The 20,525-nt window shown below is 48.9% G+C and overlaps 2 protein-coding genes across 2 annotated transcripts; one reads left to right on the forward strand and one right to left on the reverse strand.

Annotated features, from left to right (window-relative positions):
• The first annotated feature begins 1,227 nt into the window (after positions 1 to 1,227).
• On the forward strand, positions 1,228 to 4,848 carry Srxn1 (sulfiredoxin 1). The gene is made up of 2 exons (XM_004668049.2): positions 1,228 to 1,446; positions 4,262 to 4,848. The coding sequence occupies exons 1-2, from the start codon at positions 1,228 to 1,230 to the stop codon at positions 4,463 to 4,465; spliced, it is 423 nt and encodes a 140-aa protein (XP_004668106.2). The 3' UTR covers positions 4,466 to 4,848.
• A 15,225-nt stretch (positions 4,849 to 20,073) lies between these two features.
• On the reverse strand, positions 20,074 to 20,301 carry LOC123462954 (ubiquitin-fold modifier 1-like). The gene has a single exon (XM_045157521.1). It carries the CDS (start codon positions 20,299 to 20,301, stop codon positions 20,074 to 20,076), a length of 228 nt encoding a protein of 75 aa, XP_045013456.1.
• Between the last annotated feature and the right edge of the window lie 224 nt (positions 20,302 to 20,525).

Raw genomic sequence — 20,525 nt, forward strand, 5'->3', positions numbered from 1 at the left:
CGAGAGGCAGGAGGCAGGGCTCCTATCTCCAAATGGATAGTGGAGATGCGAGGATGGCTCTTCAGAGCCCCCAACAGGCACAAGCCCCAGTTGTTCAAGCTCACCTCCTCATCAGCGCCCCTTACTGGCATGTCTCCTTCCCCAGCACTTTTCAGGGTCACCTCCTAGTGTCACTGTCACCCAGCAGTGGTCACAACAGTATCTCCCAACCTATGAGCTGTTTTAGAAGCTTGCTGCCATTCCCACCAAGCGATGTCACCTATGTCCCCTTCCCTTGCACCTGGGCAGGCTTGTGTCAACTCCCCAACTAGAATAGGGTAGAAACGATGCCCTGTGACATGCAAACTGGCTTGGGAAAGTATCACGTCCCCAACCGGTTCTCTCAGAGCCCTCAGTTTTGGAAACCAGCCGGCATGCTAGGAAGAAGCTGAGACCACCACAGGGAGAGGCCCCGCGTGGTTGCTCCGGCTGTGCACATGCGGCGTGGTCAGAAGACGGTTCATTTTTAGTTGGCCTACTTAGGGAGGTCCTTCTGAAACCACACCCACTTCCTGGACCGGTGGCAATGATCCTGTGGGACTGTGTGGAACTTCAGGGCAGACCCACATATGGTCAGCAATTCCTGTCGCTGGGCCCAGGGAGTGAGAGTGGATGCAGACTCGAACCCCGGATCAACCCACTCACTAATTCTGCAACTTTGGGCAAGTCACCTAAACTTCCCTGTCCTTCCGTTTCCCCCTCTGCAAACTGAGAGACTGGTTGGGTCCAGCGTTCCCAGCAGCAGGATTGCACCGAGGTTTAATAAAGTCACCGCACACGCTCAGCGTTGCGCCCCGTGCCGCATTCCTACTTGACAGCAAGTGGGCACCGCTTTCCGCACACAGCCACGGGGGTCCCCCAGTTCCCACGGCTGGGTTTTGCCTACTCATCCTCGCTCGGCAGGTCATCTCCACCCCCGCGGGCCTGAGTCACCGCATACCGAGCGTCACCAGCTCCTCCCCGCCCGGCGACCTGCACACTCACCCTGAGTCAGTCTCCGGGCGCTTCCATTCGGCACGCCGATGGAGGGGGCAGCAGGGCGCCCCTAGCGGACGGGGGAGCCACGCGCGCCCGGCGAGCAGATGCGGAGGAGAAGCGCGCCGCCCGCCGCCCCCGCCGGCCTGCGCGGTGGTACAGCCCGGTCCAGGTTAAAGCCGGCGGGCGGCGCTCTGGCTCCCGGCGGGGGCGATGGGGTTACGCGCGGGCGGAGCGCTGGGCCGGGTGGGCGCGGGCCGAGGGGCGCACGAGGGGCCAGGGCCGAGCGGCGGCGGCGGCGGCGCTCAGGGCGGCAGCATTCACTCGGGCTGCATCGACGCGGTGCACAACGTACCAATGAGCGTGCTCATCCGGCCGCTGCCTTCGGTGCTGGACCCGGCCAAGGTGCAGAGTCTCGTAAACACGATCCAGGTGAGCTCCGGGAAGGCGGGCCGACCTGCTGCCGGAGTCGGAGGGGATGGGGTGCGTGCCAGACCGGTTCCAGGGCCTTCCGGAGCTCAGCCTCCGCCGCCGTGTGACCTTGAGCAAGTGGCCCGGCCTCCCTGGGCCTCGGGCTCTTCACTTGAGCGGGCAAGGGGATTGGAATAAACTAGGTCCCGAAAATGGTCATCTGTAATGCGCCATACAGGTGGCCTTTGCACCCCGAGCTGATTTAGGCCTCCTAGCTGTTGTCCCTCCTTTCTAGGTGGGGAAGCTGAGGTACAGGAAGGTTTAAGCAACTTGATCAAGACCAAGCACTTAGAAGGTGGCAGTGAGAATTCACACTCATGCAGCCTGGTCCCACCCGCCAGCTGCAAGGCCAGCACACCAAGATCCTTTCTTTGAACAGGAAGTGGGAGAGGACAAGAGTGAGTGCATCACTGGGGAGGGTCCTGGCAGGAACTGGAGATTGGGGGTCGATGACACTGAACATTTGTGTCAAGTTAGGTCCACATGACTTACTGCCCCTTCTCCCAGACCCTGAAGCTGTGGGTACCCAAGACCCGTTACAGCCCTTGGATGTCTGTCGCCACTTCCTGGAGCTACCGCCAGCTGTGCTCACCTAGGTCTCCACTTCCTGACCACCCTGCTCTGACGCCTGGGTTCTAGCTCTCCTTAGTTGAGGCGCGTCTCTGTGCTCCACTTATGTCCGCTAGAAATTATAGTGTGTGTTATTTATGTCATCGATGTCCGCTGTCTTCATGAGCTCCACAGGAACTGGAACCTTGTCATCTTCTTGACTGCTCTCTCCGCACAGGCATGGGCCCGGCCCTGTGGCACGGGGATCCGTCCTCGAATGCTAGTCTGTACCCTGGGCCTTTTCACACTGTGTGTGTGTGTGTGTGTGTGTGTGTGTGTGTGTGTGTGTGTGGTGTAGGACTAAACCCAGAGCCTTTTGCATGCTAGGCATGAAACTACCACTGAGCTTCACCCCAACCCTTTAATCTCTTTTTTTAAAAATATTTTTTATGTTCATTTTTATTTGAGAGTGACAGAGACAGAGAGAGAAAGAGGCAGAGAGAGAGAGAGAGAGAGAGAGAATGGGCGCGTCAGGGCCTCCAGCCACTGCAAACGAATTCCAGACACGTGCGCCCCCTTGTGCATCTGGCTTAACATAAGCCCTGGGGAATTGAGCCTCGAACCGGGGTTTTTAAGCTTCACAGGCAAGCGCTTAACTGCTAAGCCATCTCTCCAGCCCCCTTTCATCTCTTTATTGCCTCTTAACTCCTTCATCCTCCTGTGTTCCTGTTAAGTGTCTACACCCACTCTACAGGTTTAGGAACCTCCTGTGACTTCACAGCCACTCGGATGCCCACTTATGCAGCTCACAGGGTTTTAATGATTTGTTTGGACGACTGTCTCTTCCGTACTGGAACTATAGGCTCTGTGAGGGCAAAGGCCTGTCCATGTTTTCCAACTTGGACAGTGGATATTTGAATTGTTTGTTGTTTTTTTCTTACCACCACTGTGATACTACCATAAACTTTATGGCTGAAAAACCAGCACATGTGACACATGTATTGTTTGTTTGAGAAGTCCCACATTCCATGCCCCTACCCCCCTTTTGTGAGACAGGGTCTCACTCTATTGCCCAGGCTAGCTTGAAACTCACTATGTAGCCCAGGCTGCCCTCAGACTCACAGTCCTCTACTTCAGCTTCCTAGGTGCTGGGATTACAGATCGGTACCTTCATGCCAACTTCAAAAGTAGTCTTACTGGGGTAAAATAAGAGGCCAACAGGGCTGTTTTCCAGAGACCCCAGGAGAGAATGTACTTCCCTGTTCCTGCAGCCTCATCTCCCCTGGCTCAGGGTCTCTTCCTTATCTTGAAAGCACTGGCATCAGCTGGAGCCCTTGCCACGTCCAGTCACTCTCACCTTTTCTGCCACTTCCTTCCACTTTCCAGGACCCTGGTGCTTACATTCAACCTGCTGGGTATCCCCAATAGTCCCCCTTTAATGCTGTATGGCAGTAGATTCACTGGCCTTAAGGATTAGGAAGTGGGCATCCTTAGGGACCACTCTTCATGTCTCCAGCCTCCTGCCCAGGGCCTGCTGGGCATGACTGCCCCTGGCCATGTCTCCTTTGAAGCCACTGTCCTTCATGCCACCCTGCTGGCTAGGAACAGGAAGCACTCCTGCACACCCCTCTTTGCTCTGCAGAGAGCCACAATTCAAATTGGGAGTTACCAGGTCTTAGAGCCCTGCCTTGTCCCTGCTGGGCGTACTCATTTCTGGGACATCTGGACCCATGCATCTGTGGGGCAGCTACAGAGGCTCCTAGAATGGGTCCCACTCTGCAGTCTTTTTAGCTAGCTCAGCCGACACCCGGCCCAGATTCTCCCTTCTCAGAAGACATCCCTCTCTGTGCCTGGTTGCTCCACGACTTTCAGGAAATTGCTTCCCGTATTCCTTTTCTCTTGCCCTCAACCCACCCTTCACCAGACCCCTCAGATCTGCCTTCCGTGAAGGTGAGGCTGTCCCAGTCTCCTGGCTACATGGTATCCAGTGCAGGCAGGCAGGCGTTCTGTTCAGGAAGGTGTCCATAAATGCTCTGCACCTGTCTCGGGGGAGGCTCCTCATTGGCAGCCTCTGCCACTCTCCTGCTGCAGACACTCTAGGGCTGGTGTGCAAGCTTGCAGAACTTGTGGCTAACTCACAGCCGCCACTCCCTGGGGGCGCTCCACGTGGGTTGGCAAACTTTCAGGCACAATGCCGTGCTAACTCCCCCATGTCCCTCCCTTCCAGGAGGACCCAGACAGCGTGCCCCCCATTGACGTCCTCTGGATCAAAGGGGCCCAGGGCGGAGACTACTTCTACTCCTTTGGGGGTTGCCACCGCCACGCGGCCTACCAGCAGCTGCAACGAGAAACCATCCCTGCCAAGCTAGTCCGGTCCACCCTCTCAGACCTGAGGGTATACCTTGGCGCGTCCACACCGGATTTGCAGTAGCAGCTTCCTGGTCACCTGTTATTCCCCCCACCACTTTTCAGGGCCCAGAAGACACACCTGGCCCCCAGCGGACTGAACAGGACAAAAGGTGTAGCCAGGATGCATTCTCTTTACACCTGGGGATGGGATCTGACTCTTGATACCCCCTGCATTAGCCACCAGGCCCACAACTCATGCTGAACACTATTTAGCACAAGTCTTCCAATGTGTGTGAAAATGGGATCCTGGCCTCGTCACTGAAGGAGGAAATGAGGAAGGTGATGGGTTTGGAGAACCATGTCTTGCACATTCCAAGGTCCCAAGGACAGGCACTTGCTCCTTTTTGGCCTTTAGGCCATCCTATTGCTACACGGGCTAAGTAATAAGAAGAAGCTTAAACAAGAGGCTTATTTCCTGTGTGGCCTGAATTCTGGAAACAGATGGCTAACATGGTACAGCTCCCACCACTCAGCTAACATAGGGCTTCCTCTCTCAGATCCTTTAGACTTTTTTTTTTGAAAAAAAAATGTTTTTAATGTATTTCTTTGCACATGTATGCATTTGTGTGTGTGTGTGCACACGTGTGTGTGTGTGCACGCGTGCCAGAGCCTCTTGCCACTGCAAGCAAGTTCCCGACCCTGTGACTTCTGGCACTTTCTATGGCTGGCCTACTCGGGCGGTTTGGGAACTGAACCCCAGCAGTAGGTTCGCAAGCAAGTGCCTTTAACCACGAAGCCATCTTCCCAGCGCTTCCTTCCTTCCTTGCTTCTTACCTCATGGTCACAAGATGGCTGCTGTATCTCCGGGAGTCACGCCTGAAGAAAGCAGGCGGTGGGTGGAGCTGAGCCATTGGCCCTGTTAACCTCTACTGGACGGGAGAGCCGCTTTGAGAGGGCTGGATTCCATTCTCTGCATGTGTCCAGTTAGGTTTCACGTCTATGCTAGCCACCTTTGCCGCTCAGAGCAGCAAAGGCATTAGGAAACAGAATTGTCTCAGCTGAGCATCAGCGTCATATTCCATCCCCTGGCTAGCAACATCACCAGGAGAAAAGGGAAACTGTAGAAAGCACAATAAGCCATCCTTAAACATAAGCAGCTAAAACATTATTCATTTACTCACAATCCTGTGGACTGGCGCTTTGAGCTGGCATCTGGGCAGCCCTCCTGGTATTGCCTGGGCTCACTCACAGGGTCACAGTTATGCCACCTCAGCTGGGCCTGGCTGGCCTAGAATAGCTTTCCTCACTTAAATGGCAAATGTTAGTGGATACTCTTGGTTATCTTTTTTTTTTTTCTTTTTTTTTTGGTAGGGTCTCACTCTAACCCAGGCTGACCTGGACTTCACTATGTAGTATCAGGGTGATTCTCTTACCTCTGCCTTCTGAATTCTGGGATTAAAGACGTGTGCCACCATGCCCAGCTTATCTTTCTTTAAAAAAGTTTTTTTTTATTCATTTGCAAGCAAAAAGAGGCATGCCAGGGCCCCCAGCCACTGCAAACAAACTCCAGATTCATGTGTCCCCTTGTACATCTGGCTTATGTGGGTACTAGGGAATTGAACCTGGGACTTTAGGCTTTGAAGGCAAATGTCTTAACTACTAAGCCATCTCTCCAACCCCCCTTGGTTATCTTTCCTATGGCTCTTACTAGTTGGCTTGGGCTTCTTATGGTGTCCTAGGGTTTAAAGAGAGTAAGAATAGAAGTTACAGGACTTTTTTTGAACTCTGGGGCTAGGACATCATCACCACTGCTAAGTTCTATACCCAAATTCAAGGGATGAGAACCTGCAGCTTTTAGTGAGAGTAACTGCCAAGACCTCCATCACAAATAAGTTTCAGCGGGCAAATAACACTATTTATTTCATACTCCCAGGCATATGCACTCACACCCACAGGGCCTCATCTTGCTCAGTTTAGGAAAAGGGGCTGGTTGTCTTCAAGGGCCAGGTGGCCCCTCTGGCAAGGGCATCTCTATTTGCACTAGTGGGGTAGGGTGGGCAGGTGGGACATTCCAGAGGGGTTTCTGCAAGCCAAGAGTCCTGGGGGCCAGGCAGAGGCAGAGGCAGGAGCAGTGAAGTGAGCCTTGCTCCTGAGGCCCTCAGGAAGCTCAGACATTTGACATTTTCAAGCCTCAGTTTCCCCAGCTCTATAGCAAGGACAACAGCTTTCCCACCAAGTGTCCCAGGGAAGAAAGTTGAAAAGGGACAAAATCCAATGTGGTGTCTTGCATTGGATCTTGGAAGAAAAACAGGGACATTAGCACATCAGCAGGATTTTTAAAGATGGGATATTAGCTATTTTTAAATTGGTTTAGGCAGTTACACTATTTGGGTGGCCTGGGTGAAGAATGTAGGGGAACTGTTTGTACTATATAACTTTGTAAATCTAAAGTCATTCCAAGATAAGTTTATTTAATTTAAAAAAAAATGCTGTGGATTCTTGCCAGTGTCTCTGGTTCTTGGACCCACTTGCTGGGCTCCACCAACCATTTCAGCAGTTCTGGGCTCTGGGGATGCGCATTTCTAGAAGTTCTGGGGGCAGCTTCAGCTGCTCGGTGAGCATAGTTGGACCCCTTCTTCAGATCTCATCATGGGCCTTTAAAAGTGCTGGGTCCTCCATCTGAGCCAGGAAATCTGGAACCAGCTTGGGCAAGTCTCTAAGCTGCCAAATGGACTGTGCATTCCTAATTTTGTGGCAAGGGTCAGGAAAGAGAAAGAGGTGCTTGGAAAGTGCTGTTCTGTCTGTCTCCAGTAAGGAGTGTGCCCACTGCAATGAGTAGGTGTGGATAGTCACCCCCATCAGGAAGGGGATCCTTCTTTCAGAGAAGGTGGAGCAGGCGGTCTTAGGGAGGAGGAATAAGATCCTGGAGTGGAGGCATGGGCTGATTTGGTTAAGAAGAGGATCTAGGGGTTGGGAGGTGGCTTTGTGGAGAAAATTGGCCTCTGAAGCCTTAGTATGAAAAGCCCTAATGGGCTTCTGTAATCCCAGCCCACTGATAGGACGAGGAGACAGGAGAATTTCCCAGAAGCTCCTGGAACAGCTAGCCTGACAAATGGATCAGGAAAACAAGAGACCCTGCCTCAGAACTGGAGAGATAGCTTAGTGGATAAGGCATTTGCCTGCAAAAGCCAAAGGAACTGGGTTTGATTCCCCAGGACCCATGTCAGCCAGATGCACAAGATGGCACATGTGTCTGGAGTTTTTCTCTGCAGAGGCTGGAGGCCCTGGCACACACATTCTCTTTATCTGCTTCTCTTTCTCTCTGTGTCTCTCAAATAAATAGAAATAAAATATTTTCTTTCTTTTTTTAAATTTTATTTTATTTATTTGAGGGGGGGGGGAGAGAATGGGCACACCAGGGCTTCCAGCCACAGCAAATGAACTCCAGACACATGTGCCATCTTGTGCATCTGGCTCATGTGGGTCCTGGGGAATTGAACCATGGTCCTTTGGCTTTGCAGGCAAATGCCTTAACCACTAAGCCATCTCTCCAGCCCCAGAAATAAAATATTTTTTAAAAAAATTAACAAGAAAAAGATACCCTCACTCAAACAAAGTGAAAGGTAAGGACCAAGTCCCCAAAGTTGTCTGACCTCTTTCTGCACATGCACTGTGGTACTCATATGACCAACCCACCACCACCACACACACAAAACCAGGAGGTGAGAGCCAGGAGTAATGGTCCATGCCTGTAATCTCAGCGCTTAGAAGGCTGAGGCAAAAGGGTTCCAGTTTGAGGCCAGCTTGGGCAAGTTAGTAAAACATCATATCCAAATAGAAAAGGGGGCTGGAGAGATAGCTCAACAGTTAAAGGTGCTTGCTAGCAGAGCCAAAAGTCCCTGGTTCAATTCCCCAGTACCCTTGTAAAGCCAGATGCACAAAGTGGGCACATGCATCTGGAGTGAGTTTGCAGTGGCAAGAGGCCCTTGTGTGTTCATGCTTTCTCCCTCTCCCTCTTCCTCCTCTCCCTGTCTCTCTGTCACACAGACGTGAAAGTAAACAAAAATATTAAGAAATAGAAAGGGGGTGGTAGAGCAATTGCCTACATAGTTGGGGAAAAAGGAGGTTGTGAGGAAGAGAAGCAGAATGGGAGACAGAAAGATGATTTTGAAGGGTGTGACCTGCTGGTGGCTGTCAATGAGGACTGGGCTGCATCTCCTCTGTACCAGCAGGTGGCGCTGCTTACTTGTCTCCAGAGCAGAGCTGCTGATGAGAGAAGGATCTGGGTGGGAGGGCCAGGTTGAGGGAGGGATGACTCGCCAGAAGCCGAGAAGACCTGGCTAGAGTCGAGTTCAGGTTCTGCGTATCCTGTCTTGCTTTCTACTTTGCAGACATCAGGGCCTCTCTGGGCCTGTGTCTGCATCCAGGGAAGCTGGGCTCCTCCACAGGAGGCACCTCCAAGAAGATTCTGGATCTCTCCAAGCTGGGCCATGTACCTCTTCTGGATTCCTATGATCTATCTATCCTCTTCCCTGCTCCAAGAATATAGAGCCAATGAAAATGAGTGCGAAGGGACCTCTGAGATCCCTCAAAGTCCTGGAACCACACACACACATACACACACACACACTCACATACATAGTCCACATTAAAATTAACCATTAACCTGGGTGTGGTGGCACTGCGTGTAATGCCCTGTAATCACTCAGGAGGCTGAGGCAGGAGGATTGCAAGTTTAAGACTAGTCTGGGATACACAGTGAAACTGTCTAAAAAATGCTAAAATGTTTAATCATAAAGGCACTTGCCTGCAAAACCCAAGGACTCATGTTTGACTCTCCAGGTCCCACATAAGCCAGACACACAAAGTGCTACAAGCATGCACATGCACCCAAGATGGCACCCATGTCTGGTGTTCGATTGCAGTGGCTGAGGCCCTGGCACACCAGTTCTCTCTCTCTCTCTCAATTGCTCACTCTCCTCTGATTTAAAAAAAAAGGGGTGGGGCTGGAGAGATGGCTCATCAGTTAAGACACTTGCCTGTGAAGCTTGAGAACCCAGGTTTGAATCCCCAGTACCCACATAAGCCAGATGCATAAGGTGGTAAAAAAGAGATTAAAAAAATACTTCCCTTTTTTTCTTGCACTATTGCTGATTTTCTCTCTCTTATTTGTGAGACAAAACTGCATCCTGCATTGAGTTAAAACAAACAAACAAAAATACTCCAGCCAGGCATGGTGGCACACGCCTTTAATCCCAGCACTCAGGGGCAAAGGTAGGAAGATTGCTGTAAGTTCAAGGCCATCCTGACACTACATAGTGAGTTCCAGGTCAGCCTGGGCTAGTGTAAAACCCTACCTCAAAAACACAAAACAAACAAATAAACAAAAACCAAAAACATGGGCTGGAGAGATGGCTTAGCGGTTAAGCGCTTGCCTGTGAAGCCTAAGGACCCCGGTTCGAGGCTCGGCTCCCCAGGTCCCACGTTAGCCAGATGCACAAGGGGGCGCACGCGTCTGGAGTTCGTTTGCAGAGGCTGGAAGCCCTGGCGCGCCCATTCTCTCATTCTCCCTCTATCTGTCTTTCTCTCTGTGTCTGTCGCTCTCAAAAAAAAAAAAAAAAAAAAAAAAAAAGAATGGGAAAAAATCTTCACCAGCTATATATCTGATAGAGGATTAATATCTAGGATATACAAAGAACTCAAAAAGTTAAATAATAAGGAATCAAACAAGCCAGTCAAAAAATGGGCTATGGAGCATTCTCAGAGGAAGAAATACGAATGGCATATAAGCATCTAAAAAAAAAAAAAAAACAGCAGATAAACTGGGTGTGTTGGCGCATGTCTTTAATCCCAGCATTTGGGAGGCAGTGGTAGGAATATTGCCATGAGTTCAAGGCCACCTGGAGACTACATAGTGAATTCCAGGTCAGCTTGGGCTAGAGTGAGACCCTACCTTGAAAAACAAAATAAATAAATAGATAAATAAAAAATTTAAAATCACCAGATAAATCATTAAATATTTAAAATTAAAATACTGAGAGCTGGAGAGATGGCTTAGTGGTTAAGGTGCTTGCCTGCAAAGCCAAAGAACCCAGGTTCTATTCCCTAGTACCTACATAAGCCAGATGCACAAGGTGGTGCTTGTATCTGGAGTTCGTTTGCAGTGGCTGGAGGCCCTGGCACATCCATTTTTCTTTCTCTTTATCTGCCTCTCTCTCTCTCAAATAAATAAAATATTTTAAAAATACCAAGGACAAGTTGAAGCCCATCCTGAGTCCTCACTCTGGCTGTTGCTTTGCCCTTTGATAATAACCTTTGTGAATTTGTTATGTGCCAGAATTCTGCCTGACATTGTAACAGAGACAGCTCACAGTGTCTTCTTTTCCACACTACTAGTAGGTTGCTCTTCTCCCTTGGCACCTGCCGCTGACTTCTCTGGTAGCTGTGCTCTTCCCTCACCATCCTCACATGCTCGCTGCTCCCTGGACCACCATCTCTTCTTCGCAGGGTCTTCTCCTACCCCACTGTTCCCTAGTTTTATTTTCTTCATGGCCTCCCTCATGCTCGGACGTTCTCTTCTGCACCTGCCTTGCCCAGTGGGACTCAAAGCTCAGCAGGACTTGAACTGCCTTGCTTGTTACCCAGGGCTAAGTGCTGAGATGGGTGCCTGGCACATAGCGGGTGTTCCTTAAACAGCTCTTGAGTGAATAAATTCTGCCATTCTTTTTCATTGCTTCAGGATGTTCCAGGGCACGAAGGTAACATAACTGTATTAGCCATTGTCCCGCTCGGGGGTATTTGGGAGTCACCAGCCATTTGCTACTGTGCAGTCCTCCCAACCCCATGCTGTGCTCTCTGGGCTGCACACCAAGGAACAGAACAGCCTGGTGATATGACTTCTCAAACCTCCAGAGGGGCTGTTCCAAGTGCCGTCTCCAGCAGAGGAGCCTGCCCACGCTCCAGTCCATGCATCTTCACCCTTTGTGGGTCATGAATATGACTGAGAACCAAAGAAAGCTGTAAGCCCTTCCCCTAGAAAAATACACGTTGACATTTGGGGCACTTTCCGGGACTCCCTGAATCTTAGCAGCAGACAGGGACCCTATATCCATCCCTGACATCCTGCGCATGCTCAGAGTGGGGCGCAGAGCTGTGCAGACTCAATGTGACAGTGAATGAAGGACTGAATGGATTCGGGTTGTTTGTTTGTTTGTATAGGATCTCACTCTAGCCCGAGCTGACCTGGAATTCACTACGTAGTCTCTGGGTGGTCTCGAACTCATAGTGATCCTCCTACCTGTGCCTCCCAAGTGTTGGGGTTAAAGGCGTGTGTGCCACACCAAACTTGGCGGATTCTGGTTCTTTAGTGACTAGAGGGCTCTCAACCCTGACCAGCCTCCAGTCAGAAGTGTCTAGATGGCTTCAGCACTGCTACCCTCAACCCAAGGGCACCAAAACCAAGAGTCCCCAGTGGGGTTTTGGGCTCAGGTGTGGCCAGCACCACCTGCCAGCGCAGGTTGGATCTGGCATCCAGGTCAAAGGGGACCTTAGGAGAGGCCATGGCTGCCCTGGACTGGATGTGTGCTGTAAGACTTCATTCTGCCTTCCAAATTACATGCTGGATGTTCCACACCACATCCACTTCCTGTGGCCAGCGGACTCTCCCCTTCCACAGACAGGAAGGGAGGTTGCCAGCATCTCCGGGAGCAGCACCCCCAGCCCCCGCGGCATCCCACGCTAGTCCAGAGAGTTAGATAGGGAAGACATGATCTCCCCAGTTGTGCAGAGGATACCGTGAGTCCGGAAGCCGGCAGCAACCTGCTTTGGTACTCCCGCTGGCTCCGCCCCACATGGGGACTCCAGGGCCCATCAGCACATCCGAGCTGGAGGCCCCTTTCCCCGGCCTGACCCCAGGCCCTGCCTGACAGATGACCTCAGCTGCTGCCAATCCATTGGTTCCAGCTCCGGGGGGGAGCGCAGAACAAAGCGCGCTTTGTGGTCGACTGTCCCCTCGCCAGGCGCGGTCGCCTCCGGGACCCCCCTCCGGAACTCAGGGCGACGCCCCCCGGCCCCCGACAGCCGTGTAATGTCTTCCAGGCGCAGGCTCCGCGCACAGCCACGGGGCCAGCTTGGGGCCTCTTCGGGGTCCCTGCCTAGGCTGTTAGCCAGCATCTGCTTCAGGGGTGTATGCTGGGCAGGTGTGGCCACCTGACAAGCCCAGAGCTCTCTACCCTCGGGGTCACCACTTGGGTGGGAAGCACTGTTACAGTCGGTGATGTTACGGCGCTGTTTCTACAATACCCCTGCACGGTGGTTAACAGCTCAGGACTCTCAAGTCTGCGCCATTGACCAGCTAGTAGCCCTCGGTGAGAGCGTTTCCGCTCAGAACAATGTAAAGACCATCGATGAGCACCTACTGTGTGCATGCGTCGCTCAGCGTGCTAAGGCCCCTACTCCTTCAAGTCTCAGGAGCACCTTGACAGAAAAGGTTTTAAGCCTCGTTTTACAGAAGCGAGAACCCGGCCTCCAGCTGTCCTAGAGACAAATGCACCCCTGTAAGCCTCAGTTTCCTCGTCTAAGGCAAGGGCACAATGGAAAGTCCCCCCAGCTGAGTTATAGATGAGTAGAGAGAAGGTGTCTGGCCGACGTGGGTGTGTCTTGAAGGCACTCTGTTTTTCAGAACTGCCTGTGGGATGTGAGGACTGCAAGAACAGAAGACGGGTCTGCCCTACCCCGGGGACCTGGCCCCAGTGAACGGGCCTGCCACCCCCTTTGGGGCTGCGAGCCAAGGGAAAGCTCGGCCTGGCTCTGGCTGTTGAGAGTAGTGGGAAGGGAGCGAGGGCCAAGAGGAAGGCAGCTTTGACAGCAGAGTCCTAAGTGACTCTCGGCCCTTCCTTCGCACCAGAATGCCAAGTGATCAGAATCCAGACGCTTCTGAAGATGGAGCCCCAGCTCTTTGCCAGTGAACGGGACTCAGTCACTCAGTCGGGAATCCTAAGCTGCGGAGGAGGAGGGTTGGAATGGGAGAGGGGAGGCCACACAGAGGAACCCTAGCTCCTAGGAGCATAAAGAGCAGGGGAGGGGAGAACACAGTTCCGAAAACCCATCAAGAGAAACAATATGGCAGTAACCCATGTCACCCCAGTACTCAGTAAGCTGAGACAAGAGAGTCAGGAGTTCGAGGTTAGTCTGAGCTCTATAGAAATCCTGTCTAAAAATTCAAAGAGAAATATCAAGTGGTACCTCTGTGTGTGTGTGTGTGTGTGTGTGTGTGGCTACATATGTATGTGGGTGCATACTCACTGAGCCGGGTGTCACCTGTGCGCGTGTGGGGGTGCACACTCACTGCCTCAAGTGTCAGCTGTATATATGTGTGTGCGCATGCACACTCTTTGCTCAGTGTGCTAACAACTCCTTCCAGTCCTTTAAGGTAGATGTAGGGTAAATTCCTCAATCCACTTTCTTTTTTCTCAATTTTATTAAACGTTTTCCATGATTATAAAAAATATCCTATGGTAATATCCCTCTGCCCCCCTTTCCCCTTTGAAATTCCCTTCTCCATCACATCCACTCCCCATCTCAATAAGTCTCTCCTCTATTTGGGTGCCATGATCCTTCCCTCCTCTTATGATGGTCTTATGTATGTAGTGTCAGCCATTATGAGGTCATGGATATTGAGGCCAATTTTTTGTCTGGAGGGAGCACGTTGTAAGGAGTCCAACCTTTCCTTTGGCTCTTACATTCTTTCCGCCACCTCTTCTGCATTAGAACCTGAGCCTTGGAAGGTGTGATCGAGATGTTACTTGGTACTCTAGTTACTTCTTTCCAGCACCATGATGCCTTCTGAGTTGTCCCAAGGTCACTGCCATCTGAAAAGAGAAGATTCTCTATGAATCTATGAATATTAAGAGAAGTGCTTACTGGGAAGTTTGACAAGCATAGTATATACACTAATCCAGACATCAGCAGATGTTACAACCCTAGGGCTCATGACTACCCCTGTTTTAAGTTTTCAGTATCAGGGATGTATTCCCTCCCTTGGAGTGGGCCTCCTGTCCAATTGGAGGGCAGTTGGTTTCTACCATGACAGACATGCCACTATTGCACCCGTTGGCTCATTTGGCCTGGTTGGCCAATTATAAGGCTTGCAGTGTCCACTGTTGAGTATCTTCACTGGCGGTGTATCTTTCTCCCATTGAACTGCATGTAGAATGGCTTCCTCCAGCTTTCTGTCAGCTGGTCTACATGGAGGAGGTCATCAGCTCAGTTTCAGCAGGATTTCTCAGTGGTCTTGCAGCCCAAGTATGTGGAGTCTTCAGCAATAGGGTCTTACCATCTATTCCTGGTGGGAAACCAAGGGCCTCGGCAATGGCCTATAATGTTTTGGGGGCATCAGGGACCTCCCTGGCCAACAACTCACTGGAAGGTATCCCATCCCTGGCACTGAAAATTTTCTAGCAATGATCTTCAGCTCCTGGGTATTCCATTGTCCAAAACTGAAGGATTCTGTTTGGTTTATTTATATCCTCTCAGATTTTGATTAGCCCTCCCTCCACCTTTACTTTACTCAATCTCCTCCCCTGACCTCACTTTGGGCCTTTTCACCCCCATTAATCTATTCTTCTACTTACATATGTACAATACCAACCTATTAAGTACCCTCCTCCCCTCCCTTCTCTTCCCTTTGTATCTCATTTTTAGCTTACTGGCATCTAATACTGAGTTTTTTCCTTCTCACACAGAAGCCTAATCATCTGTAGCTAGGATCCACATATGAGAGAGAACATGTGGTGCTTGGCTTTCTGGGCCTGGGTTACCTCACTTAGTATAATCCTTTCCAGATCCATCCATTTTTCTGTAAATTTCATAACTTCATTTTTCTCTACCGCTGTGTAGAACTCCATTGTATAAATGTGCTGTATCTTCATTATCCACTCATCAGTTGAGGGACATCTAGGCTGGTTCCATTTCCCAGCTATTATAAATTGAGCAGCAATACATGGTTGAGCACGCACTTCTAAGTGAATAAGATGAGTCCTTAGGATATATGCCTAGGAGTGCTATAGCTGGGTCATATGGAAGATCAATCTTTAGCTGTTTTAGGAACCTCCACACTGATTTCCACAACGGCCGGACCAGATTGCATTCCCACCAGCAGTGTAGAAGGCTTCCTCTTGTTCCACATCCCCGCCAACATTTGTGATCATTGGTTTTCATGATGGTGGCCAATCCACTTTCCGCTTTTATTCTTAGAGATGGGGTCTGTCACTAAATTTAGGCCTGAACAGGTTGGCCAGACCAGTGGTAGCCTTTCTCGGCCTCCTCAGCATTAGGAGTGCAGGTGCATGACACGACACCCAGCGTTTTTCAAGATTTCAGGATCTGAACTCAGGTCCTCATGCTCTGGGGGCAAGCTCTTTACCCACCAAATGAGGATCTGTTTTTGAACCTGCAGCTCGCCAATTCGTCCCCAGCAATCTGCCCTAATATGGCAGATTTGAAAGTGTTGGAGGATCACATATAGAAAACCATTCTCACCTCCTCAACTCAACACCCCAAATGACCGCCCTCACAGCTTGTTCCATACCATCCAGGCCGGTGACCTCATCGGGCTTCCTGACCTGGGGGGAACTCTGCACTCTGCCTAGAATGCCCTTCCTTGAGATGTCCTGGCTCCTTGGAATCGTTCAGTTCTTAGTTCAGATGCCACCCCCTTAGAGAGACTTCCCTTGCCTCTCCACTTCACCAGCCATCTTCTCCCCCATTTTTTTGAGGGGGAGGGAGGTAGGGTCTCACTCTAGTCCAGGCTGATCTGTAATTCACTATGTAGTCTCAGGCTGGCCTCGAACTCACAGTGATCCTCCTACCTCTGCCTCCCAAGTGCTGAGATTAAAGGCGTGCGCCACCACACCCAGCCCATCTACTCTGTTTTTCCCTTCCTATTTAAATGTAGTTGTTTTGCTCCTTTGCCCATGTCCTTGTTATTGACCTCCTTTTTTCTTCTTTCTGTCCTGCTGCCCTGCCAAGATGAAGCTCTGTGCAAAGAGCCTGGCGAGCACAGCAGCTAAGCATCCGGGGAGAAAAGCGTGTGAGAAAGTGGGCATTTGGATTGTCATTAGAAAGAGGAGTCGGTGTGCCTATGGGCGTGGGGGGGGGGGATCTAAAAGATAAACCTAATGTATGAAGGTCATTCACATGTTCTTAGAGCTCTGTGTCATAGGGTAGAGAGAGCCATCCTGGCAGATGATGCAGAGAAACAGGAGAAGCTCTGCTCAGGACCCTCTGAGATGGGGCCGTGTAGGACTGTTTCCTCCCAAAGACAGGTAACTTACTCATCCACTTGGTCACTGATGCCATTGTCAGCTCTCAGATCCCACCCACCTGGACTTTTTTTTTTTTTTTTTTTTTTTTTTTTTTTGCCAAGGTAGGGTCTCACTCTAGCTCAGGCTGACCTGGAATTCACTGTGTAGTCTCAGGGTGGCCTCGAACTCACAGTGATCCTCCTACCATCACCACACCCGGCTTACCTGGACATTTTTAAACTAGCTAGACAGAGCTTATATGTAACATTGTGTGTATAGGTAACAGTGGGATCATTTTGTACTTTTTAAAAAATGTAGGGGACTGGGGAAATGACTTAGTGGTTATGGCATTTGCCTGCAAAGCCTAAGACCCGGGTTCGATTCCCCAGGACCCACATAAGCCAGATGCACAAGAGGGTACATGTGTCTGGAGTTCATATGCAGTGGCTAGAGGCCCTGGCATGCCCATTCTTCCTTTATCTCTATCTGTCTCTTTCTCTCTCATAAATAAATAAATAAATAAAATGTATATTTTTTAAATGTAGCCAGGTGTGGTGGCGTATGCCTTTAATCCCAGCACTCAGGAGGCAGAGGTAGGAGGATCGCTGTGAGTTCAAGGCCACCCTGAGACTGCATAGTGAATTCCAGGTCAGCCTGAGCTTGAGTGAGAGCCTACCTTTAAAAAAAAAAATTATTCTTTGCAGGTGTGCATGCATATGTGTGTAGTAGGTGTGATGTACTGTGGTGTGTATGTGGAGTATGCAAGTGTGTGTGTGTGTGTGTGTGTGTGTGTGTGTGTGTGCGCACATGCCACAATGCATGTGTGGAGGTCAAGATGTCTGTCTCTTGCTGCAGCAAAGGATGCCGGTCTCAGTGGTCCAGGGGCCTCAGACTCTCCTGGCTCCACCTCTTGCTGTTGTAGGTACTTTGAATCACAGAGGCATCCAGCTTCACACGGGTGCTGGGGAACTGAACTTGGATCAGTGGACTTGGCAAGCAAATGACTTTAGATGCTGAGCCATCTCCCCAGCCCCATTTTGTGCTTTTGTTACAGCATCCATCCAGAGGATGAATGCTTGATGCTTCTTAATTTTGTTTTAAAGACTCTGCCTTCTTAAAATTCATAATAAAAATAATTGTAAGAAGATTCTGTCTTCTATCTGTTTATTCATTGACTCCGAGCTTTACTGTGTGGTGGATAAACTTTGAGGCTTTGTCTATATGCACTATTATTTTTTTTCAGTATTTTTATTTATTTATTTGCAAGAAGAGAGAGACAGACAGCCTCTAGCAGCTGCAAATGAACTCCAGATGCATGTGCCACCTTGTGCATATGGCTTTACATGGGTCTAAGGAAATGAACCCAGATCCTTAGGCTTTGCACACAAGAACCTTAACTGCTAAGCCATCTCTCCAGCCCCTGTACTATTATTTAACATTATTATTTAGTGGGAATCTGACTTTATTGTGTGGTGTGTGTGTGTTTGTAAATGTACTCGTGTGGTGTATATCCATGTTAGTATGTATGTGGGCACAAATGTGTGCACATGTATGTGGAGACTAGAGGTTGACATCAGGTATCCTCAGTTTCTCTCCACCCTGTTATCTTTTTTTTTTTTTTTTACAGATCACATTTAATAATAAAACATCTAATTGCTTAACACATGTTTTTATGATTACAATTTAATTTTCAAAACCAAACATGTAAGTATTAAATATATCACTTTATAGTGAAGGACATTTAAGTGGATTGCACAAACAACAGGCAGACTTGTGTTATAAGAGGAGAAAGAAGACAATTATAATGAAGCCCAGAACTTAAAAGACAATATTCAGACACTTCTGTTTAACTGAGGCCTAATTTTATAAAGAGCCAGGCCACTGAGTACTAGTTTTTTTATAAAAATAATTACCTGTATCAGCTGGTACCTCCTGCTTTGATAATTTGTGATTGATATCTAGCAATTTCCTAAACCATTGATGTAGTTTTCAGATGCTGTGTGTGTTACATTTTCTTATAAATAAACGGAGGCCCTGTAACACTCAAACATGTCAAGGTAAAACTTGGTCCTAGAGCTTTATCCATGAATGTAGTGAGTATCTAGTGAGAACCTGCCTTCCCCTTGCCTCCAGAGCGCACTACTGAAAATGCAGCTGCTCAAGCCCTGGCTCTGAGTCCTGAGCCTTTAATTCATCCTTCATGACAGCAGATATCAAGGTTTTCTCTGTACGGACGAATCTTTCTTTGGACCTTCATCAAGGGTATTTCTGAAGTATTCACATTCATGTAATATAGCCTCCTCTCTGTCATTTGGCACTTAAGTCTATGTCATGTATTTTGTCTTCCCCTTCAGTTTTCTACAACCTATTCTTTTAGGTTTGTCCAGCCTGTGGACTTTCCTGCAGCTCAGTGCTGTTCCTTGTCACTGCTGTCCTTTGCTTTCCTTGACCCAGTCTGGTCATTTGGGCTTTCCCATCTTCCCTCCCCTGGCTCCTTATCCACAAGATGACTGCCCTAAAGGCCAGGTCCTCAGTGCGTTCTGCTCATCAGCGCTTCCAGTCAGGGCTGCTTTGCTCAAAGCCACGCGTACACTTCAGATCTCCTCTGCAACAACGTTCTTTCTGAACACTGTTCAAAAATATCCTCAAAAAATAGTTTCTTGAGGATTTCTGCCATGTAAGTTGGTATTAAAAGAATACATAACTCAATAAAAGCTGTTTCTACTTTTGTCAATTCAATTATAAATACTGAATTTTGCAAGATCACAGTTAAACTATTTGGTGTAAGACATCAATTTATAGATACAATGGATAGATCTAAAAATTCAGTTTTTGGCTTCATGATGAGAAATTAAGATTTATAGGATATATTAAGGTTGAGACTTAAAAAAAACCTAAACAATAAAAAATCTTAATTTTTCATTGGAAATGTCTATTAACTTCATCAGACTATATAGTGATCAAGTTACAAGTAAGATAATATCAAGTCAATTATCATCCATGACCCATAATCCTTTTGTATTTTAACTCAAATACAAGTATGACAGTGAACTTTAATGTTCCAAATATTCTGGCTAAGTCAAGTCAGATAATCCATTTGCCACAAGTAAACTCTCAATTGTGATGAGGTAGCAACCACCAATTGTACCACCTTCTCTGGAGGATGTGCCCTCCATTCATGAGGCTTCCCACTTCATATGAAAAGTATGAACAACAAGGGACAGAAGAGCCACCGTTCATTGTTTCTTTGATTCTTGTTATTTTCATAGTGTCTTAAATACCTGATTTCAATTTTACAGCAACAACAAACATCAACATTTATTCTGGTCGGTAACTCTGCTCCAAGTTGCATGTATTAATGACTTCCAACATGATCTCTAGGAATAATTCATAGTTCTGAACCACGCTTTAGAAAAACATTTCCAGCAGTCTGAGCAAGATTTATTCCTATTCCATCACTGGTAATAATTGCTTTTGTTGCTGCAGGAACTTTAAATTCTTCTGCTGCAAACTTTAAGACTGCTGTGAAAGGTGTACTTTCAGGAACCCTGAGTACTTTGTAGGGCAGCCGCGGGTCCGACGTGAGCGTGACCTTAAATAAGGACACCTTCAACATGGTGGAGTCGCACCAATGCCCCGCAGCCCGGCTGTTATCTTTGTTTTTATGGTTTTTTTTAAAATTTTTATTTATTTATTTTGGTTTTCTTTTTTTTTTTTTTTTTGAGGTAGGGTCTCACTCTAGCCCAGAATGACCTGGAATTCACTATGTATTCTTAGGGTGGCCTCAAACTCACAGTGATCCTCCTACCTCAGCCTCCCGAGTGCTGGGATTAAAGGCGT

Source organism: Jaculus jaculus, chromosome 8, assembly GCF_020740685.1.
Source record: "Jaculus jaculus isolate mJacJac1 chromosome 8, mJacJac1.mat.Y.cur, whole genome shotgun sequence".
Classification (NCBI taxonomy): Eukaryota; Metazoa; Chordata; class Mammalia; order Rodentia; family Dipodidae; genus Jaculus; species Jaculus jaculus.

Coding starts and splice junctions, on each gene's coding strand:
- Srxn1 (XM_004668049.2), top strand. CDS start 1,228: ATGGGGTTACGCGCGGGCGGAGCGCTGGGCCGGGTGGGCGCGGGCCGA. Junction 1,447..4,261: donor GTCTCGTAAACACGATCCAG/GTGAGCTCCGGG, acceptor CCTCCCTTCCAG/GAGGACCCAGACAGCGTGCC.
- LOC123462954 (XM_045157521.1), bottom strand. CDS start 20,301: ATGTTGAAGGTGTCCTTATTTAAGGTCACGCTCACGTCGGACCCGCGG.